General features: G+C 36.0%; 1 protein-coding gene across 6 annotated transcripts in view; it reads left to right on the forward strand.

The window, feature by feature from the left end:
* trpm6 (transient receptor potential cation channel, subfamily M, member 6) overlaps positions 1-22,036 on the forward strand; it is a 166,383-nt gene that overhangs the window by 61,596 nt on the left and 82,751 nt on the right. For 5 of the 6 annotated variants that reach the window (XM_039750707.1, XM_039750706.1, XM_039750708.1 and 2 more), the window contains exons 3-9: positions 1,945-1,983; positions 3,898-4,075; positions 7,075-7,288; positions 13,793-13,917; positions 15,814-15,985; positions 16,858-17,032; positions 21,782-21,905. In XM_039750707.1, coding sequence (XP_039606641.1) covers positions 1,945-1,983; positions 3,898-4,075; positions 7,075-7,288; positions 13,793-13,917; positions 15,814-15,985; positions 16,858-17,032; positions 21,782-21,905 — 1,027 coding nt within the window. Of the gene's footprint in view, positions 1-1,944; positions 1,984-3,897; positions 4,076-7,074; positions 7,289-13,792; positions 13,918-15,813; positions 15,986-16,857; positions 17,065-21,781; positions 21,906-22,036 lie in introns of those variants that run through there. The other variant, XM_039750712.1, reaches the window with a different exon arrangement.

Below are 22,036 nucleotides of genomic sequence, written 5' to 3' on the forward strand. Positions count from 1 at the left end.
AAATTGTGATGGCAGACAACTATGTCATCACATCTCCAAAATGGCAGGACTTGAGAGGGTGTTCCTAGCACTGACTGGTTAGTACCTACCAAATGTGGTCCATGTAAGCAGTACAGGTGAACAGGCAATAGGGGCATGGGTGCCCAAGGCTCACTGATGGATGTGGGAAGCAAAGGCTAGCTCATCTTGTCCGATCCCACAGAAGAACTACTGTAGCACAAATTGCTAAAACCCTTAACACCATGAGGGAAAGGAGTTAGAACACACAGTGCATTATAACTTACTGCATATGGAGCTGTGAAGCCACAGATCGGTCAGAATGCCTATGCTGGTCCTGTCCACTGTTGAAAGTGCCTACAATGGGTACATGAGTATCAGAACTGGATCGTGGAGCCATGGAAGAAGGTAGCCAGGCTTGATGAATCTTTTAGACCATGTGGATGGCCATAGGATGACAGCAGGATGCACTATGGGAAGAAGGCAATCTGGCAGAGGCAGTGTGATGATCTTGGCAATATTCTGCTGAGAACTCTTGGGTCCTGATATTCATGTCAATATCTCTTTGACAAGTACCACCTACCCAAATATTGTTGCAGACCATGTACATCCCTTCATGGCAACAGTATTCCCTGGTGGCAATGACTTCTTTCAGAAGGATAATGCTGCCTGCCACACTGCAGAAATTGTTCAGGAATGGTCTGAGGAACATGACAAAGTTCAAGTTGTTGATGTGACCTACAAATTCAACAGATCTCAATACGCACGAGCGTCTGTGGGATGTGCTAGAAAACCAAGTTCGATCTACGTAGGCTTCACCTTGCAACTTACAGGACTTAATGTCTTAGTGTCAGATACCATAGGACATCTTCAGAGGACTTGTGGAGTCCATGCCTCAATAGTCAGAGCTGCTTTGGTGGCACAAGGGGACCTACACAATATTTGGTAGGCAGATTTGAAGTTGTAGCTGATTGGTGTGTCATGAATTGATAATTTCTAAGAAGCTGTATTTCTTGAACCTTGCATTAGGTGCTGTATTACTCTTGCTGTACCTTATAATTATTGTATTTGTCTGGGTTTGGTGATTTTTTTAAATTGTTTGTACTTTTGTGATGTGTCTATTAAGCTGACCCATTATGTTGTTGAGTTTGGGCTGCTGGGCTAGGACAAATTCCATTAACTTTGGCTGTATGTCAGTAAACGTACCCTTGATTTGAGCTTGATGGGACTTACTGGATCAGTGACGTAGCGTGGGTGTCAGCCGCCCGGGGCGGAGGAAAATTTCGCAGCCCCCCTATTTAGGTATTTCAATTTAAAAGACTAAAATATACAGTAATTCTTTGCCGCCCCTACTACGCTACGCCACTGTACTGGATGTAATTGGTCGACAAATTGTACTTTACCTCTGGTGTGGTATAGTTGCAACATTTACCGGTACACACTAAAGCAAACACAGTGGTCATTTTATTATTAATACAATATAAATTATTTTAACATAAAGTAAATGAACAGTGGTACAATGCATGGCAATGCTTTTTTAAGCTGTGGCTCTGGCTTAATTCTGGTCTCTCAGGGTGGCCTTTGCCTGTTTCCCTGTGTTTGCTTGTGTTTCCCTTACAGACTTCCTGTTATAATTTCAAATGCATGTTGTTAAGTGAATTATACAATCTAAATCACCACTGCAGAGTGGATGCATGCATTTGGGTGTGTGTGTAATTGTGCCTGTGAATATCCTGTATTGGACTGACCTTCAGGAAAACTTTGACATTCTTGTTCTGAGTGTCTGAAGTTATCAGTTCACTTGCACCACCTCCTTTTCTAGCACAGGGTTTTGCAGTATATGTAATATACTGTAAAATATAGAAGTGTGAGCTTATTTATGTCCTGCTGTAATATTTTCACTAGTTTGCATTAAAATATTCTTTATTTTTTTCTGCAATATTATAGATGTGTTCCAGGGTGCCAGGTTTGCCAGAACCTAATAAGGTAAGATTTAAACTGAGGTTTTATTTTTTATTTATTTTTGTTATCCCAGTGGATATAAGAAGACTTGGAATAACAATAGAGTCCTTTGAAGAGTGTAATGGGTCAAGTTTCCCTTTAATATGGCTGCACAGACATGCAGGAAACTGTATCCTTCCTGCTAATGGCTAGCAAGGTAATAAAATAAAACAAATGGTTCACAAAATATTTTTTAAATGTATAGACATATTTGAGCAAGGTTTAGCATTATTAAATGTTACTTAACTGGGGTGAGTGGTCTTCAATGGATGACACAGGACAGGGGACAATCCTGTCTAGTAGCACAAAGAGAAAGAGAGCAAAGTGCACAGTGACAAAAGCACAAACCCCCTGTGTATACAGTAAGTGTGGAAAGACAAGGACTGCTATTATGAGCAACATTTAGTGGCACCCTAAAAGTAAAACTGATGAGGGTACTGAGAGATGGTATGGCATCTTGAAAGAAAGGTCGAAGGGCACTGACATGCAAAAGTCAATCCCAGGGCAAGAAATGTATGCCATGATTACAGTGTCTCACCTAACACTTGGGCAGATGGGTGGGTGCTTTAAAAAGCTGGTACAAGGTCTGGCATGACAGGTGGCTGCAGAGAGGTTACTGCAGCGTTTCTCAACCTTTAAGTATTTGAGACCTGAGTTTTCATAACAATTTTAATCGCGCCCCCCTAATGTTTTTTTTAAAGGAGCCCACTAATACCAATTTGTTCTTTTTTAATTAATGATATATCATAGATGCATATTTTATTATACCTACTTAACTTTTATCGACATTTATATAACTCTATATTTATTATTCTAGTATCAGAATGTAGCTTAAGTTAATTTGTTTTGGTTTCAATAGATGTATTTTTCATATTTTTGATTCTTGTTTTCTTTTTTTTCACATCTTCGCGCCCCCCTTTTTGTTATTTCGCGCCCCCCTTTTTGTTATTTCACAGTTTGAGAACCACTGAGTTACTGTGTGGTGGTAAACATTGAGCATATAGCCCAATAAGGGTCACCCAGACTTGGAATAAACCCTAGTTTGACTGCTGCTCTCTGCCACTGAGACCTAAAGGCATGAAACAAGTATGGTAATGGCTTTCTGGTACGGATGAAAAGATGCCATAAGAAAGTAAAAGAGATTCTTGTGTGACATTAAGAGTCACAATGTGGGGCCAACAGGGCAGATAAGCCTGTTGGTTTAGGCTAAATGGGCTGCAGGCTTTTTCTCTTCCATATGATTTCCTTTGCTACTTTGTGTTCTTTTTGTCATCATCCGTCCCATATGTGTTAGCTAACAAAACTGTAAGCATTTTGTCTGAGATGAAGTGATTCCAGGAAGTGTCTCATCTTTTACAGCACACAGTAGAATAGAAAAGAAAAAAAGACACAAACAGTGGGCTTTAAATGAATAACCTACTATAACCTACTATTTAATAAGTTAGTCATTCTTCCGTTTAGTGCAGCAATTCACTTTTACAATGTTACTGAGAGGGCGAACACTATTATAAATTTTAAAGTACTTGTTACAAATAGCAAAATAAACTTTAATTTTAGAAATAAATATTTTAGCATACACATTTTAATTTAGGCTCAGGCAAGTTGACAAAATATGTATGGATTTAATGACATACTTGCTGTACTTATGACAAAATTATTTTTTCCTTCTCCAGGTATTGAATAAGAAATGCCATTGAGTGGGATCAGTGCTAAATTAGATAGTATGACTTTATGTCCCTCAAAGCTTTCTGTAAAATGTACCAATAATTTGAAATGAACCTGCTGTAAAAATAATATGCCATTAAGTGAAGTTAACAAACTAGTACACATCAACTATTACTTGAGAAAGACCCTCTCGACACAAAGGATAAAATATGATCTTAAATGTCTTTTCTCCAGATGCTGCTGTGGCCGCTTGATCGGCGACCACTCAGGGTTAGACTTCAGCTCTCCAATCTACATGTCAACCCTGGATCCTCATGAAGAATGGACAATAGAGAGACACACCCAGACAAGCCCGACTGATGCTTTTGGCACCATCGATTTTCAAGATGGAGCACATGCTTATCATGCAAAGGTTTGCCTAAAAACATTTCACTAACCACAATTATTGGATCTTTCATGTTTTTTTTATTTTCTGTAATGAAGCATATTTTGCCCAGGCAGGTCAAGTGCATCATAAAATTAAAGATAATTCAGTACTTGAGCCATGATGTACTGTTAATTGTGGCCAGAGAATTCAGTACAAAAGAGTAAAATGGAACAGTACACTAATACAATGTCATGCATTCAGTTAATATTGCACATATTTGTTTTCACCTATACTGTAAAATTTCACTTATTTTGTAATAAACTTAGTCATTGAGCACCTTCTCATGCTCAAAACGCATAACACAAAAAATTATGCAGTTTTAAACACAACCAAAGAGAAGTCATCTTCAGTTCATTCAATACTCTTTGCTGTACTGCTTGCACGGGGGAACAGTAGTTCTGACAGAAAGAATGGAAACAGGAGATTAAATTTAAGACGTGTAGACAGAATCACGGTCAAAGAACAGAGTAAGTCGTAATACAAAAAAGGAACACATAACAAGAGCCAAAACCCAAGTGAGATGAAATTTGGAGTCAGAAGGCAGAAAATGTTTTCGTAACCAGTAACTCAGAAACTACCGATGAGAAAAACACTGAAGGTTTTTCGCTTATGAATCCAAGTCTTGGACGATGAGGAAGTATAACATGCTTACTTTTAGGCCATTACGCTAATGTCATGCATCACACACTTCTGGCCCACAAATCTATCAATGGCTTAACAACTGTTAACAAAACCATCCCAGAATGGTGGTGCCCATAAGGAAAATGCGGGAGAAGGTGAATCATTGTTATCACTAGTAAAAGCACATGAGAACAAAATGTAAATATTACCAATAGATTCCTTGACCTTCAAAACACCAGGAACAATATATAATAAAATAATTTTGGAAGCCAAAGAACTGTTGATTTGATATGAAATCTGACAATCAAATTATTGCAGATGTTATATATTATTATTGTAACAATATGTGTACAATTGTAACTGATAATAGTATGTTTCATTATTATGTGTTATTCACAGACCTAGAGATTTAGATTTTCTTGAAAGTCTTCTTGTGTAGTAAATGCTTGAAGCTAATTTGAGTTCAAGCTCAAATTTAGTACAATAAGATTCATTTTGCATGTCTCCCACAGACTAGTGAATGTATGACAATATCAACAGCACATAATGGCACAGCATTGCATATTAAAATCTGGCCAAAGCAAAAATTACAAAATGCTAAAGAGAAAACCTATTAAGCTTTTGATAGAAAAAAATGTGAGTTAGTGACTAGGACATTAAAAGACAAAAGTAGTTCAAGAAACAGAAACAAAAAGCACTCTGAAAATTGATCTGGCAAAGCTTAAAACACAAAAAGAACTGTGGTCCCAAAATTAAAGGCTTTTTGGAGTCACCTTTTAGATTTCACTAACATTAATTAGAAAAGTTTGTGAGATTTGAGGAAAAAGTCTAACAAATTAATTTTAAGAAGTGTGTGCCACTACCTTGTGCAAGTAGGTTACGATGATGCAATACATCATGTGACCTTGTACCACTTGACCGTCCGTGAGCATAGGGACTGTCAACAACTTGGAAAAGACAAATAATGACAACTCAAGAAAACAAAACACAAAATGGCAATCAGAATATTGTTCATCAGAATAATGATATAACAATGTAAAAATGACAAGAACAAAATACAAGTGTGCAAAAAGTTAATATTGAAGATAAGGGATTCCAAAACAAAGATTGCATCAATTCCTGTTGGAAAAAGAAAATGGGCAATTACAGAAAGATACCAACTCCTATGTAAATAGCACAAATGGCACCACATTGTTGAAGACTCTTGCAGTCAATCTAAATACAAATTTTTTGAAAAGATTGCAACAGAATCAGTGTACCTGTTTGTTGTAATAGATAGTAAGTTAGTTTTGTAGCGTAAAATGATAATACATTTGCACAGGTTTCAGATTGTGACATTTATGAATCCACTGAAACATACTATGGTGTCTAAAGGTTTTTCATGACAAAACATTATTATTAATAGCTGTTATAATAAATGCTAGTGAGTGTTTAACTTCTTTCCCAGATTACCAAGGTGTGGTCCTCATATGTGTATTTATGCAGTTTTCTTTTGTAGTTTCTATTGGGTAACTGAGTATTATCACTGTATAGATCTATGGAGCATATTACTCTATGTCCAATAATCAGAATTAATTTACTACCAATTCATTCAACCAGCACGATTTATTTAAAAACTCATTACTGATTTCTGAAAGGTTTGCTGCAGCTTTTTCTTATTTGTAACCATTCTTGTCTGAAATATAGTTATTTTCATTAATATGTAAGTAATATTTAATCGATGAATGAATTAATTACAGATAATGTAATTTGACATGTTAAAAAACAATTAAATTGTCAAGTTGGTAGAAGCTATTAAAAATGATGTCAAATGTTTGTAGTGGTTTATTGAGTATGCTGCTGTTTATGAAAGTTTACAGGTCATAACTTATGCATGCCACAAAACAATAAGAGCGCAGAACATCATTATTTTTTAGAAATCATAAGACTGAAGCGGACATTATATTGTATGAATCGATATGTTTAAACATTTAGGAAATAGCTGGAAGTGCGCCAGATGGTTAAACTGCACTTTAAAGATAAAATATGACAGTCAGCAGCTACCTGATTTAACTCAATGCAAGCAAGGAGGTGCGTTTCACCGACATATTTAGATCTCTACCATCTTTGTAAATATAAATAGAGCAGTAGTAAAAATGTTAGATTGGTTTTGAAACATTTATTAAGGCATGCTCCATAGAAGTGCATGCTGTGTAATGAAAGATTGTATGTCTAGCAGCCCTAGCCAAACTTTAACTGTTTGAAAGCTGCAACAACAGCAATGCTAAGTGCATATTATTAAACAAGTAGCACATCATCGAGCCACCTTCCTTCCTACTTCTATGGTTTGAAACTTTGCAATTCTTGTTTCTTTTGATTTGCAGTATATCAGAGCTTCCTATGATACCAAACTGGATCAACTGTTACATCTCATGGTTAACGAATGGCAAATGGAGTTACCAAAGCTTGTGATTTCAGTACATGGTGGTGTTCAAAATTTTGATCTCCCTCCAAAAGTAAAGCAGATTTTTGGAAAAGGGTTAATTAAAGCTGCTGAAACAACAGGAGCGTGGATTGTAACAGAAGGTATTAACACAGGTATAGCAAAGTCTACACATTTATACTGTACTGTACTGTATGCATGCAGAAGGCTGGGGACATTTTACTAAACCATCTGGCTGAATGGGTTTCATGTCCTACTGATTAACCAAGTCATTATACTGTTAGAATTGTACAAACATATTGTAAAACAAAATTGTTTAAACATTTATAACACTGATTCATATTCTACAAAAAATGTAGATAAATATAGATAACATCATATCTTCAAAATATATTTGAGTATTTAGAATATAGTTAATTAAACTGAATTATACACAACATTTATAACAGAATCCATACCCAGATGACACCAATATTCAATCCCCCACAACCCCATCCTGAGCTGAGAAGCACTGATTTAACAGCAGCATTAATGAGCAATAGACAGCCAGGATTTAAAGGACTGAGGAGTGGTAGACCAGCCTCAATAGTCTGTTGTGGATTTGTAGTTAATTTCAGCTGCAGCTAACTTCATATGTAGTAAACTGTAAAATTTAGATACCCAATTATCATTAGTGACAGTCTCAGGAGATTTTCACAGTGAAGCTAGACATTTTAAAGTAAGACAACCCATATAATCCACTAATTAGCTCCCCTAAAGATAAGGACTGCCTTAATCCCTATGAGTACACCTTTTGTTGCTTGATAAAAGAGTATTTTAGACATGGCAGCATGGTCGTCTTAACAGCATCATAGGCTGCCGAACAAAGTAGTGCGCTGGGGTCCCTGTTTTGATAGCAAAACAGAAACAAACATAGGCATCTGAAACATCATGGGCCCCTATGCTCCTGGGTCCCCTGGCTAGTGCCCATTGTGCTCACACATTAAATGGCACTCATAGCAATGTATGTCTGTCTCCTAAAAGCAAGTTATGAATTCATTGTAAGGCCACGGAACATGTGGAATTTCAGTTGTTTATAGATTTTTATCTTTAATCGTGTTATTTTTTCCTTAAAAACTTAAATTTGATCTTTAATCTGACTGTGCCACACTAATCAAACTGATATCGTCCTCACCTTAGGTCTCAATTCCATGTCAGCATGTCTATAGTGAGGCATCAGTTTGTCTACCGTCATGATTGTTTGGGATTCCAGCTTGATCTCAGGGTCTAAAGACATGAAGAAAAACAGAATTTAAATTGGTCCAACATGAAAGTGCAGATGTGTGCGCAAGTGTACCCAGCAAGCACCATCCTGCTCCTGAATGGTTCACGCCTTGTGCCCATTGGTGATCATAATTGCTTGTGACCCTGTACTGGAAAAATGGATAAACAAATGGATTGACTGACTTTAAATGTGTTTGTTTAATCAAGCTGGCATTAGTTTAGTACTGGAAGCCCTTACTATCACACCTGTTAACCAATATTAATTTGTCACTTTTGAATTTAATTATTGGATTCCTATTTTGGATTACCTTTCAGTGTCAGGCAGTATTTTTCTTAATTTAACAAAGATGCATATTATTTTATGTCATTTTAAAGATTTGAAATTCACAGTTTTTGGCTTGAAGGTGATTGCATTGAGATTTTTTAAATAAATGTCAAGTACTTCTAGACATCTTCAGGCCACTCTTACACTTTCTAGTCTTGATGCCTGAATCACAAATGGTGAACGAAACCAATCCAATATCTGTGCTATTTCCATTACATATTCTAGATGTGTCTTGAACGTTTACATATAGAGTACATTCAGTTTATGTGGAATGTAAGTACTGAACGTAAGTACTTCTGACGTAAGGGAACATGCTTCTTATGCTAATGCATTTCTTCATGTTTTAGAGCAGAGTTTCTTAAACCTTTTTTTGCTGTGACCCAATCTTTAGTGTCTTTGAGACCCATTCCTTGTTGAATGCCTGGACAGTTGTAGGTGTATGGCGAAGATCATCAGAGCAATGTTGATAATCAATCCACGCCTTCCCACTGTGACTTTACATCTTTGCAAACCATCTGTTACTTATTTCCCATTAAATACCACAGTAACTCATGATTCAATGGTGGTAACCCATAACCCAAAATGGGTTCCAACCCAAATTTTAAGAAACTCTGCTTTAGAAGTACACCTCACTTGCTAAATATGGTGAGTCTGCACACAAGTTGATTGGAATTATATACCAGTATTGTAGGCTGTGATTTCCTCTGCCTTCATTTAGAGAATAATGTGGATACATAGCAGGAGAGAAGAATATTGGGACGGTATTGTCGATTGCTTTGATGAATCCCAGTTGGTTGGAGAATTTTTGAATGAGACAAATACCATTAGAATATCAGTGCAATATCCACTACCAATGCCTCTCTCCCCTTTTACGTGTGGCATAATCAGGGCCGAATTAAGACGAAATTGGGCCTGATGCTGCAGCGCAAAAAAAGGCCTATTTTTTTCTCTCAGTGGTGCATGTGCATTAGACACTCACCGTACATGTGTGCTCAGACCGACCAAAGAGCCTTAATTGCTCGCGACGCAACCAGCCAGACTTTATTGAACATGAATAATAATGATATAGTATCGTAACAACTCGAGATTAACATCAAACTATGTAACATCAACATTCAATAGCAATTGTCTGAAAAGTGCACTTAATGCAGAAAACCTATCAATGAAATACACAAAATTTAGCAATTTTCTTACGAAACAGAGTAAGAAAAAAATGAATTTGCAGAGACATTGGGTCAAAGTGACTCAGTTCAGGCTCTTGAGGGTAACAATTTGTCCACAATGTAAATTTCATAATAGACCAGAATCCTGTCGAGGATTTTAGATCGGCTTTTAGTTTTACCTTTACAGATAACCATTTAAATAGCCATCATTACTGTACAACTAACTTTCAAGGTGAAAAATTTACTATGTGGCATTTACCGAACAAAAATAAAGTGGCAAGAATTCCCAAGATACTGCAAAAAATGCAGCTAAATTACTAAGTAAACTGCTTAATGTAAAATTTATAGCATTAACTTGAAATCTTTGGTTAACAATAAACACGACGTTATAGTTACGTCACAGCGCAAAGAACAATAGTAACTGTATAATAAGTAACACTGTTTCTAGGCGTCCCAAAGTCGGACTCCAAATTTCATTCTAAGAATTATTTTGAGGTTAATATAAAAAAGGAAAACTGTTCAGCTTCTGGAAAATTCTCGTCTGTTTTCAGCTGGGCCTATTTCAGGAATGGGCCTAATGCTGCAGCATCAATAGCACCCACCTTAATCCGGCCCTGGGCATAATGAACAATTATGATGCAACTGAGTGTCATCCTTGAGCAATAATCCAATCTTAAGTATGAAAGTCTCTGTCCAATCTCAAAAAACCAGATACCATGTGAAATTTGAGTGTCCGATCTGAGTTAGATATGTGGAAAATTCAAAACAGGTCACATCAGAGTGGTAGTATAAATGGGCCATTAGACAGAGATGAAACATTATTTCTAACACAAGACTGACTATATTCTTAAACTAAGCTGCTAGAAAAATGAATCTGTTCTTTTAAACTCTTCATTCCATGTTACTTACAAAGCAAAAAAAAAAAAAAACAAACATGATTTTTACAAAGGCCAGCTTTGTGTTGCAATAGCTAGTATTGTTTCTTATTGTGCTACATTCTCCTAATGTTTGTGTCGATTTTCTCTCTGGGTATGCCAGTCTTGTCCCACATTCCATCACAATGAAATCAGTATAAAGTTTTATTAAATGATCCAGTAGGTGTACGAATGTGCGTTCTGTGATAGACTAGTGCCTCCCTTCCTTTTGACCTATGCTCCATGCTTGTGTCTTAGAATAAGCATTAAAATTAAATCGACAGATGAAGTAGGACACTAATTAGAACATTAAAACATCAGAAAAACTTTGATGAGAACAGGCCATTCCGCCCAGCAACGCACGCCAAACCTATCCACCTAATTCCTAACATCGAGTCAAGTCTTGAATGCCCCTGGAGCCCTACTGTCTACTACACTACTTGGCAACTTATTCCATGTGTCTATAATTCCCTGTGTGAAGAAAAACTTTCTAACGTTTATGTGAAATTTACCCTTAACAAGTATCCAACTGTGCCCTCATGATCTTATTAAATTCATTTTAAAGTAATGGTCAGGATCCACTGTACTAATTCCTTTCATAATTTAAGCATTTCAATCATGTCACTTCTTAATCTCTTTTTTCTTAAACTGAAAAGGATCAAGTCCTTTAATCTTCCCCCAGAATTTTTCACCTGCAGTCTTGGAATCACTCTAGTCCAGGGGTCCCCAGCTCCGGTCCTGGAGGGCCCCAATGGCTGCAGGCTTTCATTCTAACCCCTTCTTTAATTAGTGCCCTGTTGTTGCTGCTAATTACCTTCTTTTGAATTAATTTTAATTGATTTGTTTTTTAAGATTTGTTCCCCTGAATTCCTTCATCATTCCTGTGAATTGCTTCATTTCTTTCCTTAAATGGCACCCAAACAGAAATGAAATGTGAAATGAGTGAGCTAACAGAAGACCAACTAAGTCAGGGCCTCAAACACCAAACAATTTCACTCCAACCAGTTGCTTAATTCTTGTTGCTAATTCGACCCGTTCTTTAATTACTTGGCTTGTTGTTGCTCTTATTGTGCAATGGCATACATTTCCAAAATTGTTGATTTTCTCTTTTCTAAGAGCACTGTTAAAATGTTTGACCTGAGCAGATCAGCATTCCTGTGACCTTCACCTTTCTTTATTTTCAGATATTGTATGATCGACACAGTTTGCTGGTCATGTTTTGGATCATTTTGTATCTCATTATTGTTTGGCAGCTATTTAATGAAAACAATTAAGAGGTCTGAGCCTTCAAGAGCAAGTCAATTAAAATAAATTCAAAAGAAGTTAATTAGCAGCAAAAACAGGTCACTACTTAAGAAAAGGGTTCAAATTAAAACCTGTAGCCACTGGGGCCCTCCAGGACCGGAGTTGGGGACCCCTGTTCTAGTCACTCTTCCTTGGACTTTTCCCATGGTTGCTATGTCTTTTAATTAAAACTTCACACAGGACTCCAGATGAGGCCTCACCAGTGTGCTATAAAGCTTTAGCATAACCTCCTTTGACTTATAGTCTACTTACTGTAGCTTGTTATATAACCTAATATTCTGTTAGCCTTTTTAATGGATTCTTAACACTGCCTGGAAGTTGAATTAATGAATTGTTTAAACATTATCTCAACTATAAGCACTGTACGTAAGATTTTTTTTTTTTAACCAATGAGAGTACACTGTTTAGCTGGCTAATTGATAAACTGTATCAATATATTGTCCAAATAATCTTTAAAACCTATCAAGATAGCTTCTTCAGTTCTATTACATTTATCAAAATTTGTTGATTTAAATTCTTTTGCTGCTTAAGGTTTGTCTGGCTTTTTCCATTCAAATGTAATTATTTGCTCTTTACATTATTTTTACTTTTTATTTTAAAGATACCTGCATCTACTTTCTTGTAATTTGGTCACATTTAGGGTTTAGAAGTCTCCAGTAGAATAAAGCACAACCTTTCGCAGGGTACACAAATTCACACAAACAAAGTCTGGCATCCCATGAAGAACTATGATGGATAGCTGGAGAATGGAACAGGAATGTTTGATCTCAGCATTGAGTTCCAGCACCACAATATGAGATCATTCTAAATCGTCAGAGATACAAATTTGATGCATATTAATATTTAAAAACATTTTACCTTTATTTTAATTAAAAAATATTTATATTAACATTAACTACATGGTGTTATGCTGGCTTAGTTGATAGCACTGCTGCCTCACAGATATAGCTTGCTGAATTTAAACACCAAGTTCTCTCCCCAGCTATGTGGAAGGAACTATCCATCTGGTTGCACTGGACGTGTTACTTGGGGTTCTTTAAAGGTTTAAATGTAATCAAGGTGAACTACAGTTGTTCTACCAAAAGATATTTTGACAGCTCCATTCTTTTACATTTTAGTTTATTGTAACAGAAACCAAATCCTAGACAAGTTTTTATTCACTAAAGAATAAAATAATTTGAGTATGGATTAACTATTTTGATGTTGTAGCCTTCTGAAAAGTTTATTTTATTCACAGTTAGAGTTTGCAAACCCTTCAGTCTGCAACTTCCAATTTTACTTCCTATTTTGATTAATGAGTTATGGTGCTCAGCCTCATTTTGCACAAAGGCAAGACTGTCCATAATTGAGCATAAAATATATAAATTCCCACTACGAAGAAAAGCTGCTTTTCTCTTTGTTACAATTATCAGTCAGACTTACTCTATGTCTAAAATCAACTGTTGCAAACTTTTTGTAGAAAACAGAGAGTGAAAATATGATCAGAAGTGACATTACCTTCTTCATTGTTTTCAAATTTGCTCTCCAGGTAACTTGTATGTCAGTAAGATAACACACCAAAACCACAGGCAAAATTAATTTCCTGTATATTTAATGCTGAGATAAGTTTTAAGAAAATGCTGTTAGTCATGAGGTGAAAACATTTGCATTGAAATGATAATGTGGTTCAACGCCAATGTTGTCTAACAGGTTTATCCAGACATGTAGGTGATGCCATAAAGATTCACAGTTCCAATTATCTGAGACAAATCTGTGTAATTGGAATCACACCATGGGGAGTCATTGAAAATCAAAGTGACCTCATTGGAAAAGATGTAAGTAAATAAAAAAAACTGCTGTACTTTTGCTATATGTCTTTTAGTTCACAGATGGGAGAAATCAGCGATTAGAACACAACATTGTCCCTACTTTTATCACATCCTGCATCGATTATTGTAACTCTACTGGCATGTGCCCCTTCAAATCTTATTTCACATCTCCAGTTAATTCAAAACTCAGCTGCAAGAGTCTTTTGATGAACATGCAACAGCAAGCACATCACACCCATCCTGCTTCGCCTTCACTGGCTTCCTGTGTCTTACATGATTGAGTATAAAATTCTATTAATAACCCACAAAGCTTTAAATTGGCCTTTCACCGGACTACATCAGTGACCTTCTCCATCACTCTGCTCCTGTTCACCCACTAAGGTCTTCTGATTCTTTCAATCTTATTATGCTCCTCACTAACCAGCCCTCTATGGGTGACAGGGCCTTATAGATAGTGCTCAGACTTTGGAATGGCCTTCCTAAATTAATAAGATCAGCTGACACAATTCATTCTTTTAAAAAACAACTTAAAACGTATGTGTTCAGGAAGGCTTTAACCCTAACCTAACTCTCTGTCCCTTCTTTCAGTTTACCTCCCTGTCCAGATGTTCAGTATAATCTATGTGTGTGTTATATCATAAATTATGTGATTTGTTCTGGTATTTCTTTTAGTATTGAATTTAGTATTAAACTCTGGTTTATTGTTTCTTTAATTCTATTTATCCTTTGTATATCCTGTGTTAATTTGTTAATTGTTCTATGCAAAAACTATTTGTATCATTTTTTTAAGCACCTTGAGCATGGGAAAGGTGCTATGTAAATAAAGTGTATTATTATTATTATTATTGTTGGGTACAGAAATATTAGAGTCCATGTAGACTATTAGACTGTTTACATTTTTCAGAAAACAACTAAATTATAGCATCAATAGTGAAAAATTCCTGAAAAAAACAATAGAGAGAAAGAAAGCATACTGTGCAGTTAACATCATGCTGGGACAGCACACTGATGTATGCTTCATACAGTTAATAATAAGTATGGTATTGTGATTTATTACTTAGAATTCTTACTTTTTACAATATCTACTCTCTCTATATAAAATCCTAACCCTAAAAGTGCAACGATTTTATGTGACGGTTTTATGTCACGCTTTAAATCAGGCTTTTTTTAAAACCTACATAAATATGTTTGGTATCATTCTTTTCAGAATTTATCAGACTTTAATGTGATGTTGTTAGATTTTCAGATTCTTATTCCATTTTTAAATTATAAACTAAAAAATATCAAGAACTCATGAGACTTTGTGCCAAAAGTCTTAACCACGCCCGGGGCTGGAAATAAAAGGCAAAGAGTAGGACAGCTTCTGTACAGGCTTTTAAATGTTCGAAGCACCATGCGAGTTGCAGATCACGCAGCACAGCAGCAGCAATCCAGCAAGTGATCGAGCAAAGTGGAGGTAAAAAAAAAAACTGTATTTGTTTCCCATTGTATCACCGTTTTGGAGGAGCAACCGTGTCTCTTTGGGGTGCGTTCAGCATTTGCATGCAGTGTGGTGGGGAGGCTTTTCTGATCTAAGACATCAAATGACCCAGGACTAACATTGGCTTTCTGCTTTGGGCCTAATGCTGCTAGGATAGGGTTCAAGTTTTCCATGACTACAAAAAGATTAAGCAAGTTCAAAAAATAGATTAGTAGATACATTATTTTGAGCTTACAAATATGAAAATTACCCACTTCTTTGAAATGATATCTTCTTACATTTGTCTGAACTGTTTATTACCATAGTTATATTGTTGAACTGTAACCTTGTCTAATGATTATCCTAAGTTTATGAGCTGAGCTTTAACAGTGTTCAGACATACAACACTTATTTGTTTATTTTAATTCTATTCTCTATTACAGGTTTTCTGTCCATACCAGTCTTTGGGCAATCCCCTTAGTAAGCTGACTTCTCTTAACAGCATGCATTCTCATTTCATCCTAGTGGATGATGGGACAGTTGGCAAGTACGGAAATGAAATCAAGCTAAGGAGAAAATTAGAAAGATATATAGGACTTCAGAAAATACATTCTAGTAAGTGTCTATATTTTTGTTGAACAATTGTACATGAGACACACACTTAGTGGAATCTATCAAAGAAGTACAATAATATGTCTGGCATGATGGTGTAGATATAGTTCATGAAAAAAGAAATTGTTATCACATTAACATCAACACCAAATGCTGAATTCAGACCCAAAAGGTTACATATATCAGACTGCAGTTCTAGCCACAGCACCACCCTTAATATTTCAGTCATGTTTACAGTTAAATATGGTTTACTTTACCTTAAAAAAAGTTAGGTTTAGACTTCAAATTTGAGCTGATTTATGAATTAAGTAGCTGTCAGGGAATGGTGTTGTGGTAGCGTAGTGATTGGCAGTGCTCCTTAATCACTCCAGGAGATGTTCAGATTCCAGCCAGATCATGGCCAGCATGGCATTTGCACATCTTCCCCCTTTATCCTTTCTCTGGTTTTCCTTCAACTTTCTAAAGATATACACGTTATTGAAATTGTACATATAAGTGTGCCCTGTAATGGTCTAGTGCCCTCATTAGGCAAGGTTCAACATTATGTCTGATGCCTCTCCCACTGAAATTACAACTGGAGTAAGCAGGCAGGAAGCCATCATAATTCCTGAAAAACACTCACACATACAAGGCCAATTTAGAATAAGCTAAAGTTGCATGCTTTTGAGATATAAGAGGAAAACCAAAATACTCAAGAATAACACATGAACATGTGGAGAGAACACAGACAATGCCCTGGCTGGGACATAAACCTAGAATTTTGGAGCTGTGAGGGTACAGCACCATCTATGTTGTTCATTAATCTGTTAATCAGAGACTCTTTTGATTTGGAATCTTATACTGAAACAAAACATACTATTTTTTAATTTCCTTAGGAATGGGTCAAGGAGTTCCAGTGGTTGCGCTGGTTGTTGAAGGTGGCCCCAACATAATCCTCTTGGTCTGGGAGTATGTCAGGAACACGCCGCCTATACCTGTGATAATATATGAAGGCACCGGGAGGGCAGCAGACCTTTTAGCCTTTGTCCACAAATGTACTGCAGATGGCAGGTGAAAGTCAAATAATAAATTCATTTGGAAGAAAAAAGGCATATTAAATTTGTGTTATATAATATTTTATAATGGACTCAGAGAGTATTCAGAACCCTTCACTTTTTCGCATTTTGTTATGTTGCAGGTTTGTGCTAAAATCATTTAAATTAATTTTTTTACCACTTCAAGAAAAACTTCATACCTCAGAATGACAAAGTGAAAACAGGATTATGGACATTTTTGCCAATTTATTAAAAATAAACAACTGATATATTACACTGACATACGTGCTCAGACTCTTTACTCAGTACCTAGCTGAAGCACCAGTGGCAGTGATTACAGCCTAAAGTCTTCTTGGGTATGATGCAACAAGTTTCACACACTCTGCAGAGTCTCTCAAGCTCTGTCTTGTTGGATGGCGACTGTCTGTGGACAGCTATTTTCTCTCCAAAAAAGTTTGATTAGGTTCTAGTTAGTTTGGACTCTCACATGGCCACTTAAGGACATTTCCAGAATCGACCATAAATCACTCTTGTATTGTCTTTGGTTTGTATTTATGGTCATTCGCCTGTTGGAATGTGAACCTTCAGTCCAATCTGAGGTCCAGAGTACTTTGGAGCAGGCTTTCTTTGAGGATATATCTGTACTATGACTCATTTTACTGGGAAGAGACTTCTGTCTGGCCACTCTACTATAAAAAAACAGATTAGTGTAGTTTAGCAGTGATGTTTGTCCTTCTGAAAGTTTCTCCCATCTCCAAGCAGCTTCTCTGGTGCTCAGCCAGAGTGACCATTGGGTTCTTGGTTACCTCTCTTACTATGGCTCCCATGAGTGCTCAGTATGGCTAGCTCTAGGAAGAGTCATACTTGTTCTAAAATTCTTTCATTTAGGACTTTGAAGTCCATTTTGCTCTTGGGTAACCTTCAATGCTAAAATACAGGAAAATGCAAGTAAGTTTGAGAATAAATTTAGAGCACTTAGTGCTCAGCTTGAAGACATTAAGCAAACATTCACAACTCGCAATTGAAATAGTTGAACAACTGGCATCTACCGCTGATGAAAAAGCAAAGGCTGCAGATTCTGAATGCAAAGTTGTAGGAGAAAAGCTAGCTGCACTGGAAGATGGATATAGAAGCAATAATATCAGAATCAAAGGTCTCCCTGAAAACAGTGAAAGTTCAAACCCAGTGAAATTAATACCTGAACTATTCTCTAAAATAATTGGAGAGGACTTTAAATAAGACACTAAGATATCAGCAGCTTACCGGATATGTAGACCGAATGCCTCAAAACCTAGAAGCCTTATTGTATGTTTTGACAAGTTACAGTCTAAATTAAATTTGAAGCCATTTTTTAGACTGGAGATTGTTTTTTGAAAACAACTGCATTCGCATTTTTCTTGATTTCTCACCTTCAACAGTTACATTTTACTGCATTAAACAGTGCTTATCATAGCCAAAATCAGACACAGGGAATTATATCCTGCTAATTTGAGAATGGATATGAAAGGCAAATTCTATATTTTTAGCTTTCTGGATGACGTACAAAAAGGAATAAGAAAATTGATCATGACACTTTATGAAATACGATCGTGAGTCACATCATGTCCAAAGAAGGTTTTACCTGAAATTTATATATATATATTTTTTTTTTTTTCTCCCAAAGAGAAAATTTAACATCTTACCCTTTCCATGGGTACTGTCCTTGTACACTGCTGCTGGGGGGATGGATGGTCTTGTCTTCGATGTGCTTTGTCCCTAGATATTTCAGAGGACTAAGACTTTGTGAAGTGTGATCTAGCCTCATGTGGGGAGGCAAAATGCATCCTTTTAACTACCACAATTTTAATTGCCAACACAACAATAGGCTTCATAGCAATAACTCCTGGCAAAACTGGAAATTAAGGTTAAAGTTATCTTATGTGATAATGTACAGCCTACAAGACTACAAAATGTCAACAAAATTTCAGAAGCAATGACTCTATGACCAAACAGTGAACTGTGTGAGCTGGAATGTTAAAGGTCTCAGTCATGAATTAAAGAGAAAGTATTCTCTCACCTAACAGGTCTAAACGGCAAGTTAGTATTTTAACAGGAGACCCCATTATTAAGCAAGGATCAATTTCAGTTGCAAAGAGATCAGACTGGCCAAATATTCCACTCCAGCCATACAAGAAAACTAGAGGTATGGGAATCTTAATACATGGAACAATTTCATTGGTAGTATCAGATGTAGCATCTGATTCTGAAGAGCAATATGTGATCGTTAGGGTAATTTATTTAATTGTAAAGTGGTTATGATAAATATCTATGCACCCTTTGTGGATGCTAGAGACTGCATCTAAAACAAATTCGCATCCATTCCTAGTGTGGACACTAATAACATTAAAATAGCCGGGGACTTTAACTGTGTTTTAAATTCAGACCTGGATAGGTTTTCAGCCACGGGGGCGTTAACATCTAACACTGCAAAAACAATTACACAGTTTGTAATTGATCATAACGTATCAGGCCCTTAGAGATTTCTGAAAAACAAACCTCAAGAGCATATTCTTTTTTCTCATCAATACATCATTGTTACTCAAAAATGGATTATTTCTTTATAGATAATAACAATTTTTTGCCCAAGATTGTTATCTCCAACCATGCCCCCACTGATCATGGAACTCAAATCTTTATGCCCCACATACTCATCTGCCATTTTAAACCCTGTTAATAACTGACAAGATCTGTACAGAATTTATATCCAAGCAAAATGATTTTTTTAGAGACAAATACATCCTTAGAGGTCTCTGCAGGAATACTCTGGGAAAAAGGCATTTTTAAGAGGACAAATTATTTCTTAACTCTCCCACAAAAATAAAACCATTAAGGCATCAGAGTTAATCAGTGAAATTGTCAGAATAGATCAAGAACACACCAGGCACCCATATGAGGCACTTCATAAGAAAAGACAGACTTTGCAATCTGAACTCAACCTCTTGACAACAAAAGAAACTGAACAACTAATTTTTAAATCGCAATATCATTACTATGGCCACCAAGAAAAGGCTAATAAGATTTCAACTCAACAAATCTACAAGCAGGAAGTTTGCAATGCAGTTCCAGTAATTACCAACACAGATGGAGACAAAATCTTTGACCATAAAACTATAGTGCACATGTTTAGAGACTACTATAAGTCCTTATATAGACACAATCTAATGCATTTTTCTATGCATTTCAGATACCACAACTAGATGCTCTCACTGCAGATGAATTGGATAAACCTCTGCCACTCTCAGAATTACTAGACACTATAAACTCACTTCAGAGTGGGAAAGCAGCAGGCCTTGATGGCTACCCTGCCGAATTTTATAAAACATTTTTAATTAAGTTAGACCCCCTTTTATTAGCAACATTTATAGAAACTAGAGACAATAAAATGCCACCTCAATCTTTTTGCCAAGCAATAATTACCATCTTTCCTAAGAAAAAAAGGGCTTATTACAATGTGCTTCTGAATAATGATGTTAAGATACTCTTCACAGTCCTAGCTAGAAGGATTGAGAAAGTGCTTCCTTCGGTAATATCACAAGACCAAACCAGATTTATTAAAGGCAGACACTTAACTTCCAATCGTCAATGACTGTTTAATGTAATATATTCACCCCCAAAGTCAAACAAGATTGAGATCTTATCATCTCTGGATATAGAAAAAGCATTCAGTATGGTTGAATGGGACTACCTGTTCACAACATTGCACAAATTTGGGTTTAGCCCGAACATATGTGCATGAATCAAACTACTGTATACCAGTCCAGAAGCTTCAGTTTGTAACAACTACATTATTTCAGACTACTTCAAACTAGAATGTGGTACTAGACAAGGATGGCCCCTGTCACCACTGCTATTTGCAATCACCATTGAGCCACTGGCTGTTTACTTTCAAAATGTTTCTAAGATAAAGGGGATTATCAGACAAGGGATTGAACAGACAATATAATTATATGCAGATGATATATCAGATCCACAAAATACTGTGCCTGCAATCCTAATAGCACTAGCAGAGTTTTAATAGATATCTGGCCTCAAAATTAGTTAGAATAAAAGTGTGCCTTTTCCAGTGAACTCTCTAGTGTACAATATTACATTGGATACCTTCCCTTTTATCACCACAGATTAGTTTAAATACCTAAGGGTAAACATCACAAGTAATCATGCAGCTCTTTTTCAAAAAAATTTTGCTCTCTGCATGGAAAAACTTAAACAGGATGTGCATAGATGTTCTACCCTCCATTTTCACTTTAGCAGGGAGAATTAACACTGTCAGGATGAATATCCTTCCTAAGCTTCTTTTTCTATTTCAAACCATCCCCATATACTGTACATTAACAATTTTTTTTATTGTTTAATCTTCCTCTTCGGTGGGAGTTGAATTGAATTTATTTTTGCTAAGTTTGACTTGTTTGTAGGGAATGATATTTGCTTTTAATAATTAAAAATGAAAAACTAATTTAAAGTGTTAATTGTCCAGTTCTACTATTCTTCTATTTGCTCAATTCCTATTTGTAATACTGTAGTAACGGTGTAAAATTATTTTTTCTTTCATATTCATCCATTCTTATTAGCACTTTTTATTGTTGGTTTTAAGATTATATAAATTCTTCTAAATAATTTTGTCAAATGTTCTGTGCTCAAAACAGTCTTGTTGAAATTCTATATAAATTACTTTTATTGGAATATTTATATTATCTTTTTAGTCATACATGTTTGTTCACTTTTGCAGACAGCTTCATCCAGAAATTAAAGAAGAAATACTCCTCATTATCCAAAACACCTTCAACTTTGGGCAGAAACAATCCAGTCATTTATTTAAAATTGTTATGGAATGTATGGAACACAGGGAATCAGTAAGTACTGCAGATAAATTATATAAATTATGTTGAAACTTGTATACACTATTTTAGGTGAAAATTTAATTTGTGCATTGTATAACTTTCATTCCCTCATCCTCTGGTCCGTGTTATTCTAATAAGATGTT

Source organism: Polypterus senegalus, chromosome 4 (assembly GCF_016835505.1).
Source record: "Polypterus senegalus isolate Bchr_013 chromosome 4, ASM1683550v1, whole genome shotgun sequence".
NCBI lineage: Eukaryota > Metazoa > Chordata > Cladistia > Polypteriformes > Polypteridae > Polypterus > Polypterus senegalus.